At 37.6% G+C, this 21,698-nt stretch overlaps 2 protein-coding genes and 1 non-coding gene across 5 annotated transcripts; 2 read left to right on the plus strand and 1 right to left on the minus strand.

Annotated features, from left to right (window-relative positions):
* Positions 1 to 1,471: 1,471 nt before the first annotated feature.
* On the plus strand, positions 1,472 to 6,606 carry LOC106167939 (uncharacterized). Of its 2 annotated transcripts, XM_087008827.1 has the most exons (6): positions 1,477 to 1,766; positions 2,225 to 2,312; positions 2,644 to 2,748; positions 2,974 to 3,094; positions 3,882 to 4,879; positions 5,150 to 6,606. In XM_087008827.1, the coding sequence occupies exons 2-6, from the start codon at positions 2,231 to 2,233 to the stop codon at positions 6,295 to 6,297; spliced, it is 2,454 nt and encodes an 817-aa protein (XP_086864953.1). In that variant the 5' UTR covers positions 1,477 to 1,766; positions 2,225 to 2,230; the 3' UTR covers positions 6,298 to 6,606. The 2 variants fall into 2 exon arrangements, with proteins under 2 accessions (XP_086864954.1, XP_086864953.1); XM_087008828.1 differs by lacking the exon at positions 2,974 to 3,094 and having other exon boundaries at positions 1,472 to 1,766.
* Positions 6,607 to 15,091: 8,485 nt separating this feature from the next.
* LOC106167908 (uncharacterized) lies at positions 15,092 to 20,148 on the plus strand. Of its 2 annotated transcripts, XM_087008323.1 has the most exons (6): positions 15,092 to 15,257; positions 15,729 to 15,816; positions 16,007 to 16,111; positions 16,337 to 16,457; positions 17,218 to 18,215; positions 18,538 to 20,148. In XM_087008323.1, exons 2-6 carry the CDS (start codon positions 15,735 to 15,737, stop codon positions 19,683 to 19,685), a joined length of 2,454 nt encoding a protein of 817 aa, XP_086864449.1. In that variant the 5' UTR covers positions 15,092 to 15,257; positions 15,729 to 15,734; the 3' UTR covers positions 19,686 to 20,148. The 2 variants fall into 2 exon arrangements, with proteins under 2 accessions (XP_086864449.1, XP_086864450.1); XM_087008324.1 differs by lacking the exons at positions 15,092 to 15,257; positions 16,337 to 16,457 and having other exon boundaries at positions 15,763 to 15,816.
* A 1,423-nt stretch (positions 20,149 to 21,571) lies between these two features.
* Trnam-cau (transfer RNA methionine (anticodon CAU)) lies at positions 21,572 to 21,643 on the minus strand. Its single transcript has one exon. It is a non-coding gene; the product is annotated as a tRNA-Met (tRNA).
* Positions 21,644 to 21,698: the final 55 nt, after the last annotated feature.

Here is a 21,698-nt window from a genome sequence, read left to right on the forward strand (position 1 = left end):
TTTTAATGCTAAATATAGGCAGTTTCTTACAAAAACCCAAAATATCATCATGAAAAGTTAGAAAAAGCCCTTGCTTTTGCGTATACCTACCTGTATATCTCATCCATCCAACATACACTGTGCATGCATACATAGCATTATAAGACAGGAAGATATTTTTTCCTATTTATAGTTGCATGAGTTACAGAATGTTGATTTTGAGATCAACAAAAATAAAATGTAGGCCAGTATTATCCTTTTGTTATTTACTTTAACATCTTGACCCAGGTCACCGGAGCGGTGCGACACAGTGGTACGTGGTCAGTTGGCCGAAAAACAAAACTAATGCCTTCCGCCGGTCACCACGTGTACATAATGTACGAGTACAGAAAATTATTTACATATTAAATATAATGTTCACAATAACTGTCACTCATCACTGATCGTAAAAATAAGCAGAATATAACACCCACTGATCTCAATATTTTAATAAATATACAGTAACATTTCTTATTTTATTTGACCTATATTTTAGCAGACAGGCTACAGACTGCGTGTCCTATAGTCATCACCGGTCTGGTCTAAATATAAAGTGACCCTACATGTATTTTCCATAAACAGGGTACATACGTCATGATCTATTTATAGTGAGAATAATCAAAACATGTCACGAAAACATGCTTGCTTACGTTTGTTAGTTTTATAATACCAATTATCTTCAAAATTAAAATAACAATGAACGTGGCACAATATTCATCTAAGGAGTGGGAGGATGAAAGAATTCTCGCTACCTACGGTAAACGCAACATAAAAACGAGAACAACTTTGCTGTAATTTGCATGGCACAGGGATGCCAAAATTGTTTTGTCTTGTCAACTTTAGCCAGGTACACTGTTGTTGGGTTTATCGAAAAAAGGGGGGAGGGAGAAGAAGGTTTCCCCCGTAATCTAAGGTTAGGGAGGCCCGATGCCAACAGTGCCCCGCCCCCCTCCCCCATACAACACCTTTCTTTATCCACAAAGTGTTTTAGTGAAATTATTAGAGTAGCTGATATTTTAGCAGTCAGAGTTAGACAACATCTTTCAAATGACACAATATTTTTTCTTCCGTGGTTTTCTAAACCAACTACAGTAACCTGAATAGAAAGCATAAATACTGACTCTCATCCTCTAAAATTTGTTGCATGGTTTAAAATCTATGAAGGGCAACAGTTATAAAACTAGTTTGCATCCTTCGGATACATTCAAACTTTTAAATAACGCAGTCATTTTAACTTAATAGAATAAAATCTATTGTGATATTGCAGATATTCTACAGAAGAGGTTCAAAGACAAATAAGAAATTAAATAATGAAAAATTAGTCACAGTTTCTATAACACTTAATAGCGGTGTTTCTAAAAATAAGAAAAAGGCACTGAATATACTTTAGCCAAAATTGAGGTTTGTTTACTTTGTTTTTATCTCGGGTACAAAATAGCAATACAGGGATCGCATCATAAAACGCCTGGCCCAGCATCGTGTCATAGAGGTATTAAGTAAATGTAGTAAATAAAATTTAGCTGGACAGTGGACTGTCCGGAAGTCGTTTACTACGCACTGATGACTTACGCAGATTGTAGCCATGGCAATTTAGGCCATCCTTGACCACAAGACGTGAGAGCGGCGAAACTGCATCCTTGACCAGAGAGTATAAATGGACAGCGCCGCTAAACCCAGCAACCAAACACTGAAAGAAGCGAAGAAGAGAAGAACAATAGTGAGCATATATAAATTTTGAGAGAATATAGGTAAGCAAACATTTTTTCATTTATTATTTTGTGACTGTCATATTTTCGGCATACTGTAGTTTACTTGGTTATAGTAAGGCTTCTATGATAAGCAAAATGAAAGTAGCTATCGTTTTGGTAATTTGGTATGTCATATTCAAAACATTATTCTTACAACAGGCCCACGTTCGATACATTTAGGATATCATATGTATTTGCTCGTATCTTCGACATACCAAATAATAACTGTTGATTGCTTCGTCCTAACTCCTATATTTTATTTGTAAAAATATTTTGCCGTATTCGCGTAATTTTGGGGGTCTTTGCAGCATCTGCGTGATAAAAAACAACATTATATGAGCTGCTTCACTACAGCAACATTCTGAAATTAAACGACAAATTTATATCTCACATAGCAAATTTCATGATTTCATCCATGTACATATAAATTCTGAGATTTATGGAATATTTGCTTACAGAATATCATGGTCCGCCTGTCAAAGACCGCAACGATGTATGTTTGGGCCGTGATGACAGCTTTGCTGTTGGTGCAGAATTTTCATCCAGGTGAGTGAATGCCATTAACTACTACTTTGGCCCATGCCATAAACTACTATTTTGGCCCATGTTCTCAACATAACTCATATATATATATATATATATATATATATATATATATATATATATATATATATATATATATAAACCTATTTTGGTCAAAATATTTCGACGTTTTAAGGCTTTTGTGCCTGTGGATTTGTGATTTGAAATATAAATATCCGTCTTGTCTTTTACAATCCAAGTTTAGTATTACCCGATTAAGCCACACTGATCGAAAAATTAAGTTTTAAGTTTCAAAGAATAAATGGACAGAAGTAATACTTCTCCTTTATTTCAGTCATAGGATACGTCATCAGAGTACAGCGAAGAGAGGCTAATGATGACGCGCAGTTATTGGAACATAACGAAGCTGATGAATCAATTCACCGCATCCAAAAGAGATGTACGTATTTTTAGATTATGCACATACATTGTACAGTGAACGTGCTAATTGGCGTTTTGGAATTTTGTATTTTAATTGTATTTTAATTTGCAACCGTTTTATCTTCATCTTTTGGAACGTATTAAACGGGTTTTTAAAAATCTGTCAGTACATGAAACTTGTAGCATTGCTTTAGTTAATCTAGCATAGTTATTGAGTTTTAAGTGATATGATTTTCCCTTTTAGCCGTTGTTGGAGCTGGTCTGAAATTCGTATTAAAAAATTTCTGGGATGATTTGCTGTGTCTAGGAGCGCACTTAACGACCCTAACAAACTGCAACAGTTTGTCACCCGGAGCTTGCCAAAGGTAGGTTTGCGTCCTACTTGGTATGACTATGATACAATGTATTACCAGTTGTGGTCGTCTGCTATACAAATGCAGTAAATCTTTCGATAAAATGCAGTATCTGTTTTCTCCTTACTTAACAGTAGTGAAGGAGAGGTCAAAGACATGGCCATGGTAGAACTGACAGCTACGGTAGTACAATTAAGGGATCATATACATTAACGTTGGGTAGAAGTCCTACTGGACACGAATTTAAAAGAACTAATAGGTCGTCCTAGAAAAGTTAACAATCTGTACCAAGCCATATAAAATTGCACATTTACGGATATCCTCTGAATATCTCATAATCATCATCGCTTAGGAATGTGCATAGGTCTTTTAAAATGTGATATTTAAATAATTAATCATTTGATTGTTGGCATTAATGTGTAAGACAAACGGAATTCGAGATTTTAACAGAAAACGACGCTGTGAAAGGAAAAAATAAACCCCGTTGCATACTCGCACTCTCATCAAAGCCGCCAAACCTTCAACCATATAGTTGTAAAGGTAGCCATGGACCTCCGCAAACTGTAAAATGGACTTCCAATAGAACTTTATAAAATGATAATTCACATTGTGACCGGTCTCTTTGCTAATATGCAAACACTATCATGTAACTTTGGTCAAGTGGTAATCTACCCAGCGTGTATAGACAAAAATGCTTTTCTATACGGCCTATACAGAAACATTTTTTTAAAAAACTGTCGTTATGAAAAGTCACATTTCATAACATTTTCATACTTATTTGCAATTGAATCATTTTCAGACTAAAAGATTTAGAAACCAAACGCAGCGAAATTGAAAACCTTGTGAACGAGACACTGGAGACACAAGTTGAATGGGCAACATTGAATGCTACCAACGAAAAAGCCATTACTAATTTACAGCTAATTGAAAAAGACTTGGAACTGGTAACATCCAGCAACCTTCGTCTTATGGGCTTACTAAATTCAATCAGCGTCATAGAAGAAACAGACGATATTTACGACTCGGCCACCGATAATGTCACAGAGATCAGAGTACGTTTCCAGATTGAGATGGAAACCTACCTGAACGGAATCAAAGCATCACTGTCATCTGTAGATTCCCAAATCGAATCTTTAAAACACCGCGACTACGTAATGTTTGCTCTCATGACAGCAGTCCCCCTTGTAGCTCTGCACACCAGCCACATTGTAACATCCGCCCGTCAAGCTGTTCTCACGAGAAGCCAGTCCTATCAAGTGGTAGATATCGTTGGTGGCAACGGCAAGATGAGACTCGCGTATAACCCAGAAGGGCGACTCTACGTCGTGCAGGATTCTCCAGAATTGGGGAAACTGAAGGTTCTGCAGTCGCTCGATGACGCAGGGAATGTTGGACGGTTCTGGAAGTTCATGACGCCATCTGGACAGTCTGCCATGGTTTCCGAGTTCCTTGAAAGCTTTGACTTTGAGAGAGGCAAAAGAATTGCTTGGCTCCAGCAAAATAACGCCGACTATCTGAACACACTGAAACAAAAGGGGTATATGAGTGCATTCCTGAGTAGAACAGATGGTCTTACAACAACAGAGCTAGATGACTTTGTAAAGAAAGCCGCAGTTTTAGACCAAGATAAGTTCTACAAGTACGATATCGATATCCCTGAAGCTGATCTTCCAAAGAATATGAAAGTAGGCCTAGACTTTCTGGACCCAAATGACATTGCTGCGGTCAATGCATACAAAAGACTGAAGGCTTATAACCCTGACCTGCTAGACAGTATGAATAAAGCTGGCACAACAGGTAAGAATTACATAGATTGTTGGGAAATTGTTTGTCAATCGGTTTGATTCTTTCGCCTTCCAGCAGTTAAATAAGTTGACAAGCATTACACTAACTTCCAAATATAATTACATGTATTGTAACAAAATGGGTGGTGCTGTATAACTGCCGGTAAACAAACCTCTTTTAAACGTTTCAGGCCAACTATTTGTTTGATGATTTTTCATTTGTAAAACTCTAAAAACTCTCACACCAATTAAACATCAAAATTCTATTTGTTACTGGTTTTAGGTAAATTCTTAGATAACTCCAAAGCACTCTCAGACGCTGAGTTCGACGCCTACGTCGCAAAGGTGAAAGCAGCAGCTCCCGAGTTACCCGACGGTAATCTCAAGCACTTTGACTGGGACACGCCTGCCAAAAAAGTAACATTCACGCAGAGGATCAAAAGTGGTTGGTCATCTTTCCGAAACTTTAACCTGTTTAACTGGAGGGGGCGTCAAGTGAAGATAAGCAATGTTCTTACCATGGGAACTATTGGCGGTTCCTTGAACGTCGCGCTCTGTTTGTACATGACCATTTCGTCAACCCAAAGTGTAGAGGAAAGAATCGAAACCATTGACAGTAGCCTCGACGAAGCCAAGAAGAGCGTGGAAGAGAAACAGGTAGAGCTAGATGCTCTTCTTGTAGAGGAGCAAGACCTCTATACAAAAGTCAAGAACAACACCGTGACCTTGTACAATCTCTTTAGTACCGTCGATAGCACCATTGCAGACGACCCGAGTTGCCAGGACACTTTGTGTACATTCCTCCGTGACGCTGCCGAAATCCAGGTTATCTCTGACTTCCTTGCTACGTGGAATAATGATACCGTCACATCTGGGACTATTCTGGTTAGTCAGTTGGCTTTCATGGCAGCCCTGGAGTCCTCCAAGACGGAAATGCTTGACATATACAACTCCGCCACAGTCACCACCAACGTCATAAATTGGGTGACCGACGGTTTGACACTGGACAGGATGCTGGAGAACGCAGTCTCTCTGAATCTCGACGCCCGTCTTCCCGACCATTTCTCCGTCCTGACGATCATCAAGGTCGCTTTCCCATCGCGCACTTCCTACGATGGAATTCCATTAAGTTGTATTGGCACTTCCATCACAACACAGGCAGAACTTGAAGCGTTCTTGGTCCAAGCAGCTCCTATAACTGGAGATGTTGTTGATGACATCAAGACTGGAAAACTTTTTGGCGTTTCTCCAGATGTTATCGTCGGGATGATAGAAAGCAAAGTTAATTCCGGTGATCTCCCTGCAAACCCTTGCAATGGCCAAGCTTGTACCAGTGATGATGTGCTGAAGGTGATTGCCGCAGAGTATCCCAACGAAGCAGAGTATTATGGGATAGCCTTGGCAGCATACAGAAACACTGCTACTTGTTAGAGATTTCTCATCTTTGTTGAATCCATGTCCCAAGTAAATGAGTTTTAAAAGCGGATATGCCATTTAATAATAATTTCTGTGATCCATAAGTGTTTTTGCTATGCATAAGATAAATATAGGACCATGAGTGCCATTTTCATTGGGGTTATATTTATTATGTTTTAAAGTTTTAATATTTTTTATTCTCCCAATCTAAAACTTTTTCCGATATTTGATGCTAAAAGGTTATTTCTTAATAATCTTGGTACATGAACCGGTGTTGATTGCAATTTTTCGGAAGAAAATAAATGTTAAATAATTTTTGAATAATTTCCTTGTTTCTTATTTTTTCTTTGTTATTCTTATACACGCAAAACATTAGTCAGAAATATATTGATTCGACAGGAAAGTTAGGCTTGTTATTACAACAAAACATTAGACTTTATGTGCAACAGGTGGAGCACTCTCAATATCAGGGCCTGTTGACTATTTTGTTTGTGAATTTAATGTTAGAATTTCTATCTATTGATCTTGAGTAAATGTTTTAATGGTTACACTTCAAATATCACTTATTCTAGACTTAAAGGCCATTTGAAGAAAACAGATAAGTGAAAAATGGAGGTAAAGTTATAGTTGCGAATTCTATTTTTTTTCTAAATCTCTGATGCCCGCCAACGCAAGTGACTTTCTAATGTATCTACTGCGTAACGTCTCTGTCTAATAATTCAGAAAAAAGAAAAACAATTGATGAAAAAGCAACTCCCTGGCCTTTTTTTCTATTTTTATTATGTCTTTTAATATTCTAGTACTCTCCACGACGTACGCTCTGTGCCTAATTGTCGGTGCGCCCCATTATTTGAACAACCCTCTACTACTCTTCAGTTTCATTATACTGGTACAGATGTTGTTTCCTAGAAAGCTGAGGCAAGAATTTGCCGACTGGACGACCTTATTATCATTTTCGGTTTTAATTTGGATTAGAAGCACAAAAATTACTTTGAACAGCATGTTACACAACGCGTGACCTAGTGTAATCAACGATGTCTGAGCAAACTTACCGATTTAGAGGCCTTCACACGGTGCGAGAGCAAAATTTATTCACATAACAGGCTGAGATAGTTTAATCTAAATAATTCACAGACATTCCATTATTTGCAATCATGGGGCAAGTTAACGCGTTTCAATAAGGGAAACGTCATGTGACCGGTTTTCTATACAGATATATGTATGTCAGTAAATTCGACTTCATGACATATATTCCGTGTATTTTCTTGTGTGCTGTTATAAATACAAACCTATTAGCTTTATGGGCTCTGTCGTTTGCATTCGTTTATCTTTACGGGTTTGGCAAGCGACTTTTAAAATGCATATTGCTGTCTTATGCGCCTTTCAAAAGACACAACCCCGGTAGCTGTCTCCCCGACACTGAGACAGTTTGGTCGGCCTAAACATATACGAACAAGCACTCTGTGTTTGAAATGTGATTTTTGATTGGGTCAGTTTAGTTTCCGTAACCTCCCCCCGCCCCACACTCACACACGCACACAAACACAAAATGATTTATTTGGAAAACTCCACCCTGCCTCCCGGTATTGTTATATACGCTCAAGTCATTCGACGCAGGATTTTACACTAGTCGGGATCACCGTAATTAAATGCTAGTTAAAGAATTGATTATACGGAACCTGGCTTCACGTGTGTAAAGCCTCTCTTCTGGTCCTCAAATCAAGTTCGGTCCCTTGGTTCTAAACTGTTTACAAGAAGCTCTGTACTGGTCCTACACCTGTAAATGTCCATCATGACGAGTTCAAACGTGTTCCCCAAACGTGTCCTTGGCTGACTCTATTATGGTCTCCAATATTTGAGGTTTAAAACTTTGAGAGGCTACCAAAAAACGAACGTAAACTGAATGTTAGAAAGAAATGCATTTCAATTATTTAAAATTGTATTATATTTGCTATAATATATTCTCATATTTTTTAAAGAACACAAAAGTTTTGCTGCGTGACTACCTTTAGGATGCTTAATACTACTACAATATTTATGGCGTTCTCTGCTTCTTGTTTTCAAGACAGTGACATTCGTGGGTGATTGTGTGCATGTGGAGGGGGGCTACTCACTCACTGTCATGGTCGTGCGTTCTTTATTCCGTTTTAAGTTAGTATAAGCTCTTATTTTCATATGGACGCGTTTATTCCCGTGAATTTCCCAAATGTCCACTGGACCATCAAGAATTATAGTGATTCAGAGCTTATATAGGCACAGTATAATGCATTTTTGCTGCATACGTTTTATAAATCTATTAATACTGCAATTTATGTAAAAAGCTCCCTATCAAGGATAGTCTAGCTACTTTATTTTTTTACGCATTTTGTTTTCAGATTTTTTTTTCAATTTTCAGGATTAAGGGTTTAGGTATGGTCACTATAAAACTGCCAAAATGTAGGCGTTTTGTGCAAGTAGTAGAAATGGATTATATTATTTTCGAATCAGCGGATCTAAAATAAACAAAGTTTATTAATAAACGCGCAATATATTCGTAATTAAAGCACAATTGCTTGTTTGACTGCATTTAAACTAGGACGCAACTGACCATAATGTGTGTTTGATTGACGGGGCTGGTTTAGAGATGTGCTGCATACCTTGTTGGTATTTATACCTATGCCTTCACAAGCTACATATCCCATATCATTCGGATAATGTTCAAGTGATGTTTTGCTACAGGATGACAACTTAGCATCCCAATTGTATTGCTTTAGGAGCGTACAGTGAAGGGAATATCATGAAAACCCAGTGATCTGACCAAAGACATTGTGGCGATTTGATCGACTAATGGTAGAGGACAGATCCAGTATAACTACGTAGTATAAGTATGCATACCAATGCAATTTACTGTTACACAACGCTGTACTCCCTTGGGCAAAATTAAAGGCTAACATCCCCGTTTCAATTTACATGTACCACTTCAAGGGAAAGATTCAGAACAGCGCCCTGGCCTGAATTTTGATCTTACAAACTGACCTCTGGAAAACCACAAAATTTTCTTTCATGCCCGAAATCTGTGAATTTAAATACTCGATCCCCACCATTAAAAGTGCCACCGACCCTCACATTGACTGCCTCTCTTGTTATAGAGCACAATTCAAATTAATTTATTAGAGACAAACCTAACTGTTATTACAGAATCGGGATTCTTTAACATACATTTTGTCTCGACTCCAGGGTCGTCTCAATTTCTGTTTCATCCTATATATATATCTTATTCAGATGGGTGGCCCTTATCGCAGCATCTATATTTAAGTTCATTAAAAACCACACATCAAACGAATTGTGTGTACGCGCCGTAATGTACATGATCTTTGGATGGTTATTTTAAGTAATCCGATGTTGATAATTTCGAATCCTATACATTATAGTAGATGTGCGTACATGGAAAGCATCAACACAGACTTAAGGCATTTTCGCGTCGATCATTATACCGTTTTATTTGCATCTCATCTGTAGCGAGATTTGTTGCCAGATTAACGAAGCACCGCACAATTATGTAAGAGAACCACGAAAACAGAGCACCCGCACCAGACACGGGCATTTAATTTTGGTTGGTCCGTAAGGGGCTTGCAGTCGACCGGAGACAGAGTTGTGAATCAATCTACGGTATATTATTTTCCGTTTATATAAAAGTTACCTAAGTCCCGCATAACGCTATGTCAAAAATTGGTCACTTTATGACCCTTTAAAACACCGCTACAGATGTAGACACTCCAACCCAATTAATTAAGTTCGATGTGAGAAAAATTTCAACAAAAAGTGAAAATGTGAGCCACATATATTCAGATTAATATCGGAATAAATATATGACACGTTCCATTACTTTCACTGGTTTATTTCATTGTACCCTCTAACAGGGAAAGCAGTCAGCAGTTATTAAAAGTAATATGAAACATTAATAAAAACGTTATGCAAAACGTGAGCGGTTGGGATAAGTTAATTTACGCTCTCATCTTTCATATGAAAAAAAAAAAGAATATTTATTACAAGAGTTCAGGGTGGGAGGGGGAGCATAAGGGCATAGCAACTATTATGTTATGAAATAACGATCTGAAATGAAAAAAGTCAAGTTGAGCCTTTTTACTGATATACTTTATCGTGTTTCGTGACTATCTAGCTTGGTCGGTTAAGAAGATATATAGCCCCCCTGCCCACACTTATTTCAACCTGTAAGATTGGAATGTCGGTAGTCTGGCTCGGGCAATAAAATCTCACTATCTCTACATCTGGTTTCTATCAAACGCGTTCAGAGCTTCAGAGCTTAGGACAAACATATTGCTCCTCGGGACAGGAAATCTGGAGAGGGGGAGTAGAGGAACATGTCTTCTCAATATGGAAAGCTATATATTTTTGGTAATTTCCTTTGTAACATTTAAAAAATACTATAAAATACCCTTTCTCGAATTAATATCATGTTCACACATTTCTGTAAATATCCTGAATTTAAATAGGGGAGACCGGGGCTAGTTGGACCCCGGGGTAAGTTGGCCCCCCGTCAATTTATGAAAAAGTAACTACGAGGTAAAAAAATTGGCCACATACTCTTGCAAAGTGACCGTAGCCTACAATGCTAAGGAAGTGTCGGACGTTAAAAAGTTTTACTTAAGCGGTGAGTCGAAATAAACGATTTTTGCACCTAAAAGTAATTTTGTTTAAGAGATTTAAAAATCTATTTTCATAGGCTTTTGATCGAATATAAGATATGTATAGGGCATCAAACTGAAGCTCATTGTCTCAAGTTTCACATAGATGTATCATCGTTGCTCATTCTAGCACCATAAATGGCTACCATCCTTTAAAATAAATAATGTGCACCCGGGGCTAGTTAGCCCCCTTGACTCGGGGCAAGTTGGACCCTCATATTACCCACAAACCTTTGCGCGCAACGCTGTTTGAAATAAACAAGTTGGTGAAATTGACAAAGCTTGCCGGTGTCTATTACCGTCTGATTGATTTTTTAAATTTTCTCTCTGGTGTCTTTTTGAAAATTTATATTAGAAATATTCTGTTGATTGTAAGTATTGAAAAGAAAATCCACTTGACTTTCCGTAGAAAAACATTTATTTTGCCTTAATTCATTGTAAGGGGATTCCCTTTGTATTTATAGTCTTATATGTGGCCCCAAGGGGATTTTCCACCCTTCCCTAGCTAGAGACCATTATTGAAACAAACTCAATGGTTTACAACTGAATTTGTTACTTTCTTTCAAATAGAAAATTTATTATTCGTTTTCATTCATTAAAAACCTTCTTTATACCATTATTTATTTATTCTTAATTAAAACAAAATACATTTTATTGATAGATATTTTGGTTCTTGCAACACATACCCCCCCCCCCCCCCCAACAACGTGACGAACGGAAACCTCAATAAATCTGCCTCATTTGAACTGTTTATTCATCAAAGACTCTCAAAAATCAATTAAATAAATTAAAAAATTATAAAAATGTATTTCAATGCGTTTACATGGGATATATACTTCATTTTCGTAAAGGGGGGCCAACTTGCCCCGACCCTGGGGCCAACTTGCCCCATGGCGGGGCAAGTTGGCCCCCTTGACGTCAACTGCGTTTTTTGTCAAATTGTGAGCTACCTGGCATTATATTCGAAAAATAATGACGTTGCATACGTAGCTTAGTTCATGGGGCTTACTTTGAAACCGGTTTTGTTACTCTAACCCACTCCTAGTTGGCTCTACAAGGCCAAAAGTGTCTAACTGGGCCAACTAGCCCCGGTCTCCCCTACTAATGTTAAATGTCAGAGACTTCGATTTATGACGAGAGAGAGAGGTTAAGACATTCTGTAAATGTCCCGAACTAGAGAAGAGTGTTATAAACTAAACACATCTTGGCAATAACCCGTAGACAGTAAGCCTGCAGAGTGGTTTAGTTATTATTATCAGCATTATTGTTTATATTTTTATTAATATCAAACAATTTTACTGTTAGCAGCTATACCTGTTTGGAACCTCTATTCTGTGCCATATAATAACAATATTGTAAAATCCTGCAATGAAATTTTCTTCAAGTTCAAATATCAAATTTTATTAGATGGTTGAATACAACATCAGTAATAGGACAGTAATAGAATTCAGTATAATGATACTGAATTGTTGTAAAGACATGTAGGAAGCAGGGTGACCATATATGCTCGGAATTTTGTCGGAGAGGGAAATTTCTCGAGTTTGTTCACTGCCCTGTGAAGCCACATTTTGTGGTCTGAGATGCCGTATCCGTTACTTCGTGACCTGACCTGTCAAAAGCACGTCTGCGCGCTCTTTTCATCTTTCGTCGATTCTTCCACATTAATCAAGATACGGAGTATCAATTACAAGTGGCCCGTGGGGGGGGGGGGGGGGGGGGCATGAAGGGAATAAATAATTATATGTAGTATCCTTGCGACACACGGTTACTCTGCAATTTATATCTTTCAATTTATGCTGTGAAATAATAGCCAGCAAGTCGGTTGATCTCTCGAATCAACCAAATGACCGTTAGTTGAGTTGCTTAACTGCAAGTAATCAATCCCTTCCCCTCCCCCGAACGTCATACTGGCAGGTTTCCAAATGAAGACTATACCGCAGAAAAAGTTTGGGGCCCAAAAGAGAGTCAGCCAAGGACACGTTTGGTGAACACGTTTGAACACGTCATGATGGACATTTACAGGTGTACGACCAGAACAGAGCCTCTGGTAAACAGTTTAGAACCAAGGGACCGAACTTGATTTGAGGACCAGAAGAGAGGCTTTACACACGTGGCTTTAGGATGGGGGGGGGGGCTAACAGATACGTTAATTACCAGAAAGCAACACCTGATCTCCAATCAGTACATTGTCTAGTGCCATTGAAATATTATCCTCATGCCAGAATGAGACAAATTATAAGCAAAATACGGGAGTTTAATTATATAAACGTAATGGCCATAACAGAGCAGGGTTAAAGAGAGTGCTGCAAAGTTAAAGATTAAATTTTGAAACAATAACAAAACATTCCATTATGCTGTTCCCGAGGCACAAATGGTTAGCGTCTCGTGCATATATAAGGAATATTCTCCACTCCACCCCTAACATGTATTGCAGTTTTACTGTTTTTTATTAATAAAAGGTGGTCGTTAGAGGTATTATGATTAAATTATTGAAACGAGTTGGACGCACTTTATACTTAGCTCAATAATTTTAAATAGACACTAAGCGCTGAGCAATTTTTTTTTAATATCATGAAATTTCTATATACAATATCGGCGGTAATGAATGTCGTTTAATGTTCCTATAACTTCTACTTGATATATTTGAAAACTGGGTTCAACATTTGGGTTCTATAAAAGTGATTTCGCCGAACGGTTCAAATGGGGCATAGAACAAACGTTTTGGGACTGGGCTTAGCACCTATTTTTAACCGTTAAATGATGGAAGTTTCAATTTATAATTAAAATTATAATTAAAATTATTAAAACCAAAAACTGAAAATTGGAGAATTAACAAATAGCCCTTGCTTTTGCGTATTCCTACCTGTATATCTCATTCATCGAAACATGCACTACATAAATACATAGCATTATAAGACAGGAAGATATTTTTCCTATTTATAGCTGCATGAGCTACAGAATGTTGATTTTGAGATCAACAAAAATAAAATGTAGGCCAGTATTATCCTTTTGTTATTTACTTTAACATCTTGACCCAGGTCAGCGAAACGGTGCGGCACAGTGGCACGTGGTCAGTTTGCCGAAAAACAAAACTAATGCCTTCCGCCGGTCACCAAGTGTACATAATGTACGAGTACAGAATATACATCACATATTAAATATAATGTTGACAATAACTGTCACTCATCACTAATCGTAAAAATAAGCAGAAGATAACACCCACTGTTCTCAAAATTTTAATTAATATACAGTAACATTTCTTATTTTATTTGACCTATATTTTAGCAGACAGGCTACAGACTGCGTGTCCTATAGTCATCACCGGTCTGTTATAAATATAGTGACCCTATTTTCCATAAACAGGGTACATACGTCATGATCTATTTATAGTGAGAATAATCAAAACATGTCACGAAAACATGCTTGCTTACGTTTGTTAGTTTTATAACACCAATTATTTTCAAAATTAAAATAACAATGAACGTGGCACAATATTCATCTAAGGAGTGGGAGGATAAAAGAATTCTCGCTACCTACGGTAAACGCAAAATAAAAACGAGAACAACTTTGCTGAAATTTGCATGGCACAGGGATGCCAAAATTGTTTTGTCTTGTCAACTTTAGCCAGGTGCACTGTTGTTGGGTTTATCGGAAAAAGGGGGGAGGGAGAAGAAGGTTTCCCCCGAATGTAAGGTTGCCAACAGTGCCCCCCCTCTCCCCCACCACCACCTTATTTTATCCACAAAGTGCTTTAGTGAAACTAATAGAATAAAACTAACTTAATAGAATAAAATCTATTGTGATATTGCAGATATTCTACAGAAGAGGTTCAAAGACAAATAAAAAATAAATAAAAAAAATTAGTCACAGTTTCTATAACACTTAATAGTGGTGTTTCTAAAAATAAGAAAAAGGCACGGAATATAATTTAGCCAAAATTGAGGTTTGTTTACTTTGTTTTTATCTCAGGTACAAAATAGCAATACAGGGATCGCATCATAACATGCCTGGCCCAGCATCGTGTCATAGAGGTATTAAGTAAATGTAGTAAATAAAATTTAGCTGGACAGTGGACTGTCCGGAAGTCGTTTACCACGCACTGATGACTTACGCAGATTGTAGCCATGGCAATTTAGGCCATTCTTGACCACAAGACGTGACAGCGGCGAAACTGCATCCTTGACCAGAGAGTATAAATGGACAGCGCCGCTAAACCCAGCAACCAAACACTGAAAGAAGCGAAGAAGAGAAGAACAATAGTGAGCATATATAAATTTTGAGAGAATACAGGTAAGCAAACATTTTTTCATTTATTTTTTTTGTGACTGTCATATTTTGGGCATACTGTAGTTTACTTGGTTATAGTAAGGCTTCTATGATAAGCTAAATGAAAGAAGCTATCGTTTTCGTAATTTGGTATGTCATATCCAAAACAATATTCTTACAACAGGCCCACGTTGGATACATTTGCCCTAAGGATAACATATGTATTTGCTGGTGTCTTGGACATACCAAATTGATTGCTTCGTTCTAGCTCCTATATTTCATTTGTAAATATATTTTGCCTGTACAGAATTTATTGTTAGCGTAATTTTGGGGGTCTTTGCAGCATCTGCGTGATAAAAAAACAACAAAATATGAGCTGCTTCACTACAGCAACATTCTGAATATCAACGATAATCTTTATATCTCACATAGCAAATTTCATGATTTCATACATGTACATATACATTCTGACATTTATGGAATATTTGCTTACAGAATATCATGGTCCGCCTGTCAAAGACCACGAAGCTGTATGTTTGGGCCGTGATGACAGCTTTGCTGTTGGTGCAGAATTTCCATCCAGGTGAGTGAATGCCATATATATATAAAGAAACCTACTTCAGTCAAAATATTCGACGTTTTAAGGCTTTTGTGCCTGTGGGTCTTTTACAATCCTAGTTTAGTATTACCCGATTAGGCCACATTGATCGAAAAATTAAGTTTTAAGTTTCAAAGAATAAATGGACAAAGCTAATACTTCTCCTTTATTTCAGTCATAGGATACGCCATCAGAGTACAGCGAAGAGAGGCTAATGATGACGCGCAGTTATTGGAACATAACGAAGCTGACGAATCAAATCACCGCATCCAAAAGAGATGTACGTATTTTTAGATTATGCACATACATTGTACAGTGAACGTGCTAATTGGCGTTTTGGAATTTTGTATTTTAATTGTATTTTAATTTGCAACCGTTTTATCTTCATCTTTTGGAACGTATTAAACGGGTTTTTAAAAATCTGTCAGTACATGAAACTTGTAGCATTGCTTTAGTTGATCTAGCATAGTTATTGAGTTTTAAGTGATATGATTTTCCCTTTTAGCCGTTGTTGGAGCTGGTCTGAAATTCGTATTAACAAATTTCTGGGATGATTTGCTGTGTCTAGGAGCTCACTTAACGACCCTATTAAACTGCAACAGTTTGTCACCCGGAGCTTGCCAAAGGTAGGTTTGCGTCCTACTTGTTATGAATATGATACAATGTATTACTAGTAGTGGTCGTCTGCTATACAAATGCAGTAAATCTTTCGATAAAATGCGGTATTTTTTTCTCCTTACTTATCAGTAGTGAAGGAGAGGACAAATACATGGCCATGGTAGAACTGACAGATAAGGTAGAACAATTAAGGGATCATATACATTAATGTTGGGTAGAAGTCCTACTGGACACGATTTAAAAGAACTAAGAGGCCGCCCTAGACAATTTAACAATCTGTACCAAGCCTTATAAAATTACACCTTTATGGATATCCTCTGAATATCTCACAATCATCATCGTTTAGGAATGTGCATAGGTCTTTTAAAATGTGATATTTAAATTATTTAAATAATGTATCATTTGATTGTTGGCATTAACGTGTAAGACAAGCGGAATTCGAGATTTTAACAAAAAACGAAGCTGTGAAAGGAATATATAGGAATATGTATGTATACTCACACTCTCATCGAAGTCAAACCTTCAACGAGATAGTTGTAAAGATAGCCATGTGGTCGGTCTCTTTGCTAATATGCAAACACTATCATGTAACCTTTGGTCAAGTGGTAATCTACCCAGCGTGTATAGAACAAAATGCTTTTCTGTTCTTTATAACAAGTAATTAATAACAGATATACGGCCTATACAGAAACTTTTTTTTAAACAGAAGTTATGAAAAGTCACATTTCATAACACTTTCATGCTTATTTGCAATTGAATCATTTTCAGACTAAAAGATTTAGAAACCAAACGCAGCGAAATTGAAAACCTTGTGAACGAGACACTGGAGACAGAAGTTGAATGGGCAACATTGAATGCTACCAACGAAAAAGCCATTACTAATTTACAGCTAATTGAAAAAGACTTGGAACTGGTAACATCCAGCAACCTTCGTCTTATGGGCTTACTAAATTCAATCAGCGTCATAGAAGAAACAGACGATATTTACGACTCGGCCACCGATAATGTCACAGAGATCAGAGTACGTTACCAGATTGACATGGAAACCTACCTGAACGGAATCAAAGCATCACTGGCATCTCTAGATTCCCATATCGACTCAATGAAAGAGCGCGACTACGTAATGTTTGCTCTCATGACATCAGTCCCCCTTGTAGCTCTGCATACCAGCCACATTGTAACATCAGCCCGTCAAGCTGTTCTCACGAGAAGCCAGTCCTATCAGGTAGTAGATATCGTTGGTGGCAACGGCAAGATGAGACTCGCGTACAACCCAGAGGGGCGACTTTACGTCGTGCAGGATTCTCCTGAATTGGGGAAACTGAAGGTTCTGCAGTCGGTCGATGACGCAGGGAATGTGGGACGGTTCTGGAAATTCATGACGCCATCTGGACAGTCTGCCATGGTTTCCGAGTTCCTTGAAAGCTTTGACTTTGAGAGAGGCAAAAGGATTGCTTGGCTCCAGCAAAATAACGTCGACTATCTGAACACACTGAAACAAAAGGGGTATATGAGTGCATTCCTGAGTAGAACAGATGGTCTTACAACAACAGAGCTAGATGACTTTGTAAAGAAAGCCGCAGTTTTAGACCAAGATAAGTTCTACAAGTACGATATCGATATCCCTGAAGCTGACCTTCCAAAGAATATGAAAGTAGGCCTAGACTTTCTAGACCCAAATGACATTGCTGTGGTCAATGCATACAAAAGACTGAAGGCTTATAACCCTGACCTGCTAGACAGTATGAATAAAGCTGGCACAACAGGTAAGAATTGGATAGATTGTTGGGAAACTATTTATTAATTGGTTTGGATTCTTTCGCTTTCCAGCAGTTAAATAAATTGAGAAGCATATGTTAGTTTTATTATTAATTGAAAACGATGTTTATCAGGGACGCCAGAACTACATAAACTTCCAAATAAAATTACATATATTGTAACAAAATGGGTGGTGCTGTATAACTGCCAGTAAACAAACCTCTTTAAAACGTTTCAGGCCAACTGTTTGTTTGATGATTTTCCATTTGTAAAACTCTAAAAACTCTCACACCAATTAAACATCAAAATTCTATTTTTTACTGGTTTTAGGTAAGTTCTTAGATAACTCCAAAGCACTCTCAGACGCTGAGTTCGACGCCTACGTCGCAAAGGTGAAAGCAGCAGCCCCCGAGTTACCCGACGGTAATCTCAAGCACTTCGACTGGGACACGCCAGCCAAAAAAGTAACATTCACGCAGAGGATCAAAAGTGGTTGGTCATCTTTTAGAAACTTTAACCTGTTTAACTGGAGGGGACGTCAAGTGAAGATAAGCAATGTCCTTACCATGGGAACTATTGGCGGTTCCTTGAACGTCGCGCTCTGTTTGTACATGACCATTTCGTCAACTGAAAGCGTAGAGGAAGGAATCGAAACCATTGACAGTAGCCTCGACGAATCCAAGGCAAGCGTGGAAGAGAAACGGGCAGAGCTAGATGCTCTTCTTGTAGAGGAGCAAGACCTCTATACAAAAGTCAAGAACAACACCGTGACCTTGTACAATCTCTTTAGTACCGTCGATAACACCATTGCAGACGACCCGAGTTGCCAGGACACCTTGTGTACATTCCTTCGTGACGCTGCCGAAATCCAGGTTATCTCCGACTTCCTTGCTACGTGGAATAATGATACGGTCACCTCGAGTACAATTCTGGTTAGTCAATTGGATTTCATGGCAGCCCTGGAGTCCTCCAAGACGGAAATGCTTGACATATACAACTCCGCCACAGTCACCACCAACGTCATGAATTGGGTGACCGACGGTTTGACACTAGACAGGATGCTGGAAAACGCAGTCTCGCTGAATCTCGACGCCAGTCTTCCCGATCATTTTTCCGTCCTGATGATCATCAAGGTCGCTTTCCCGTCGCTCACTTCCTATGACGGAGTTCCACTTAGCTGTATTAACACTTCCATCACAACACAAACAGAGCTTGAAGCGTTCTTGGCCCAAGCAGCTCCTATAACTGGAGATGTTGTTGATGACATCAAGACTGGAAAACTTTTTGCCATTTCTCCAGATGGTATCGTCGGGATGATAGAAAGCAAAGTGAATTCCGGTGATCTCCCTGCAAACCCATGCAATGGCCAAGCTTGTACCAGTGATGATGTGCTGAAGGTGATTGCCGCAGAGTATCCTGATGAAACAGAGTATTATGGGATAGCCTTGGCGGCATACAAAAACACTGCCACTTGTTAGAGGCTCATTGTTGAATCCATGTCACAATTATAAGTTTTAAAAGCAGATATGCCATTTAAAAATAATCTGTGATCTATTAGTGTCATTTACTGTGCATAAAATATCGAGAGAGCTCAATACAGATGTTTAGAAACTCACTTTCCCAAATATTTACTAATATATCGAGTTTATTTGTGAAAATGTTTTCTTGGCCACTGAAATGTTACCCACCTCTGAGGTATTAATGTTTTAATATAGGATTTATTGTTTACAGAAACACAGATACACATAGAACCAAAAGTGCCATTTTTATTCTGGTTCTTTTATTATATTATAATGTTATAATATTTTGTAATTCTCCCAATCGAAAACGTGCCCCGATATTTTATGCTTAAAGGATATTTATTGATAGTTTTTGTACAGGAACCGGTGTTGATTGCAATTTTTCGGGGAAAAAATAAATGTTAAATTATTTTAAAAGTAATTTTCTTCTATTTGTTATTCTTATTAATGCGAAACACTGATCAGAAATATGTTCATTCTAAAGGAAAGATGCGCTTGTTATTATAACAAAACATTTGACTTTATGTGCAACAGGTGAAGCACTCTCAGTATCAGGGCCTGTTGACTATTTTGATTGTGTATTTTAATGTGTGAAATTCTGTCTTTTGATCTTGAGTCAATTCTTCAAGAAAACAGAAAAGTGAAGATGGCGTTTAAGATGTTATTGCGAATTCTCTTTTTTTCTAAATCTCTGATGACAGAAAGTGATAAATGTGGGATTTTTTTCAATCATTGAACATTTTAAAAGTCATGCCTTGCTAGTATGGGGACGCAGTAACGAAGTTTTAGCCTATTTGGCAATGAAAGTTTTAAAAATAACAACTCTTTCGATAATATTCGCACGTTATTACCATTAACAAGAATAAGACTGCAATAAAGGGGCATTAGTGATGCACGTTAATTTTACTGATACATTTTGTCCTCAACCTCAAGTATATTTTTTACAATGTCTTGTAAAGAATTCGAAAGTTTTTCAAATTATACTTTCTATGAGAAATCAGTTTTGCCGTGTTTCGTGTAACACATTTGACAGCTTCCTGTTTCCATATACTCTTGCTTGTAATGGGTAAAACTAAACTGAGGATTATTAATGGCTATAATATTACAAAAAATCAAGCAACTAAAAATGATGACTTGGTTTTTCAATTTTTAAAAATCCGGTGACACCATGGATATAGATGTAAGCTATTTATTTATTTGAAATAAACATTTAAAATTTATTCTGAGATATTAGACACCGCTGTCGCTTCCTGATTCTGACAAGTTGCAGGTTCTCTACTTAATCAAAAAAGTAGATCGCTTGGAAAATGTGAGATGGTTCTTTGAGCGACAATAACGAATGTTTAAAATTTAGTCCGTTTATGTTTTTTGCTCGAGAAAGGCTACATCAATCATTATTTTTATATTTTAATTTGCTAAACTGATTTTCGGCAAGTTCCACTTGGACAAATTATTTTTCCACTTGCTTTTAATAAAATAAAAAAATGTGAAATGGACCTATTTACTGAAAATGAGTGCGTGTGCACAAGAATCTTTGGATGGACATTATGTAAATCTAATTAGCCTATAGAGATAGCCAAGTTAATTGAATTCCGCTACCGAATGTCATTAAAATAATACCCAATTAGCAATAGCATGCACTCTTTAAAAGTCACGCGTCTCTTAGGGTGTGCGTCTATGCGTCTACGGTGTACTGTAAGCGGCGAGGCCTGCCTCCTTAATTTCACTGGTTGATTTGTTTTTTGTAATTATTTTACGTAGCAAATTTTTTATTCCTTTAATTTTGTTCTGAAAAAAGACAGTGAATATGCGATTTGATGCACTTCGTGATAAATAATGAATTCTAGCAGAGCTAGGTTTCGATCCTAGGACCTCGGGGTTATGGGCCCCGCACGCTTCCACTGCGCCACTCTGCTGTGACTACATAGTGGTTATTTTGCAATTACTAGTATTTCCCATGTCTTTCGTTTT

Source organism: Lingula anatina, chromosome 3 (genome assembly GCF_051362555.1).
Source record: "Lingula anatina isolate TDL-2025a chromosome 3, LinAna3.0, whole genome shotgun sequence".
NCBI classification, from domain to species: Eukaryota; Metazoa; Brachiopoda; class Lingulata; order Lingulida; family Lingulidae; genus Lingula; species Lingula anatina.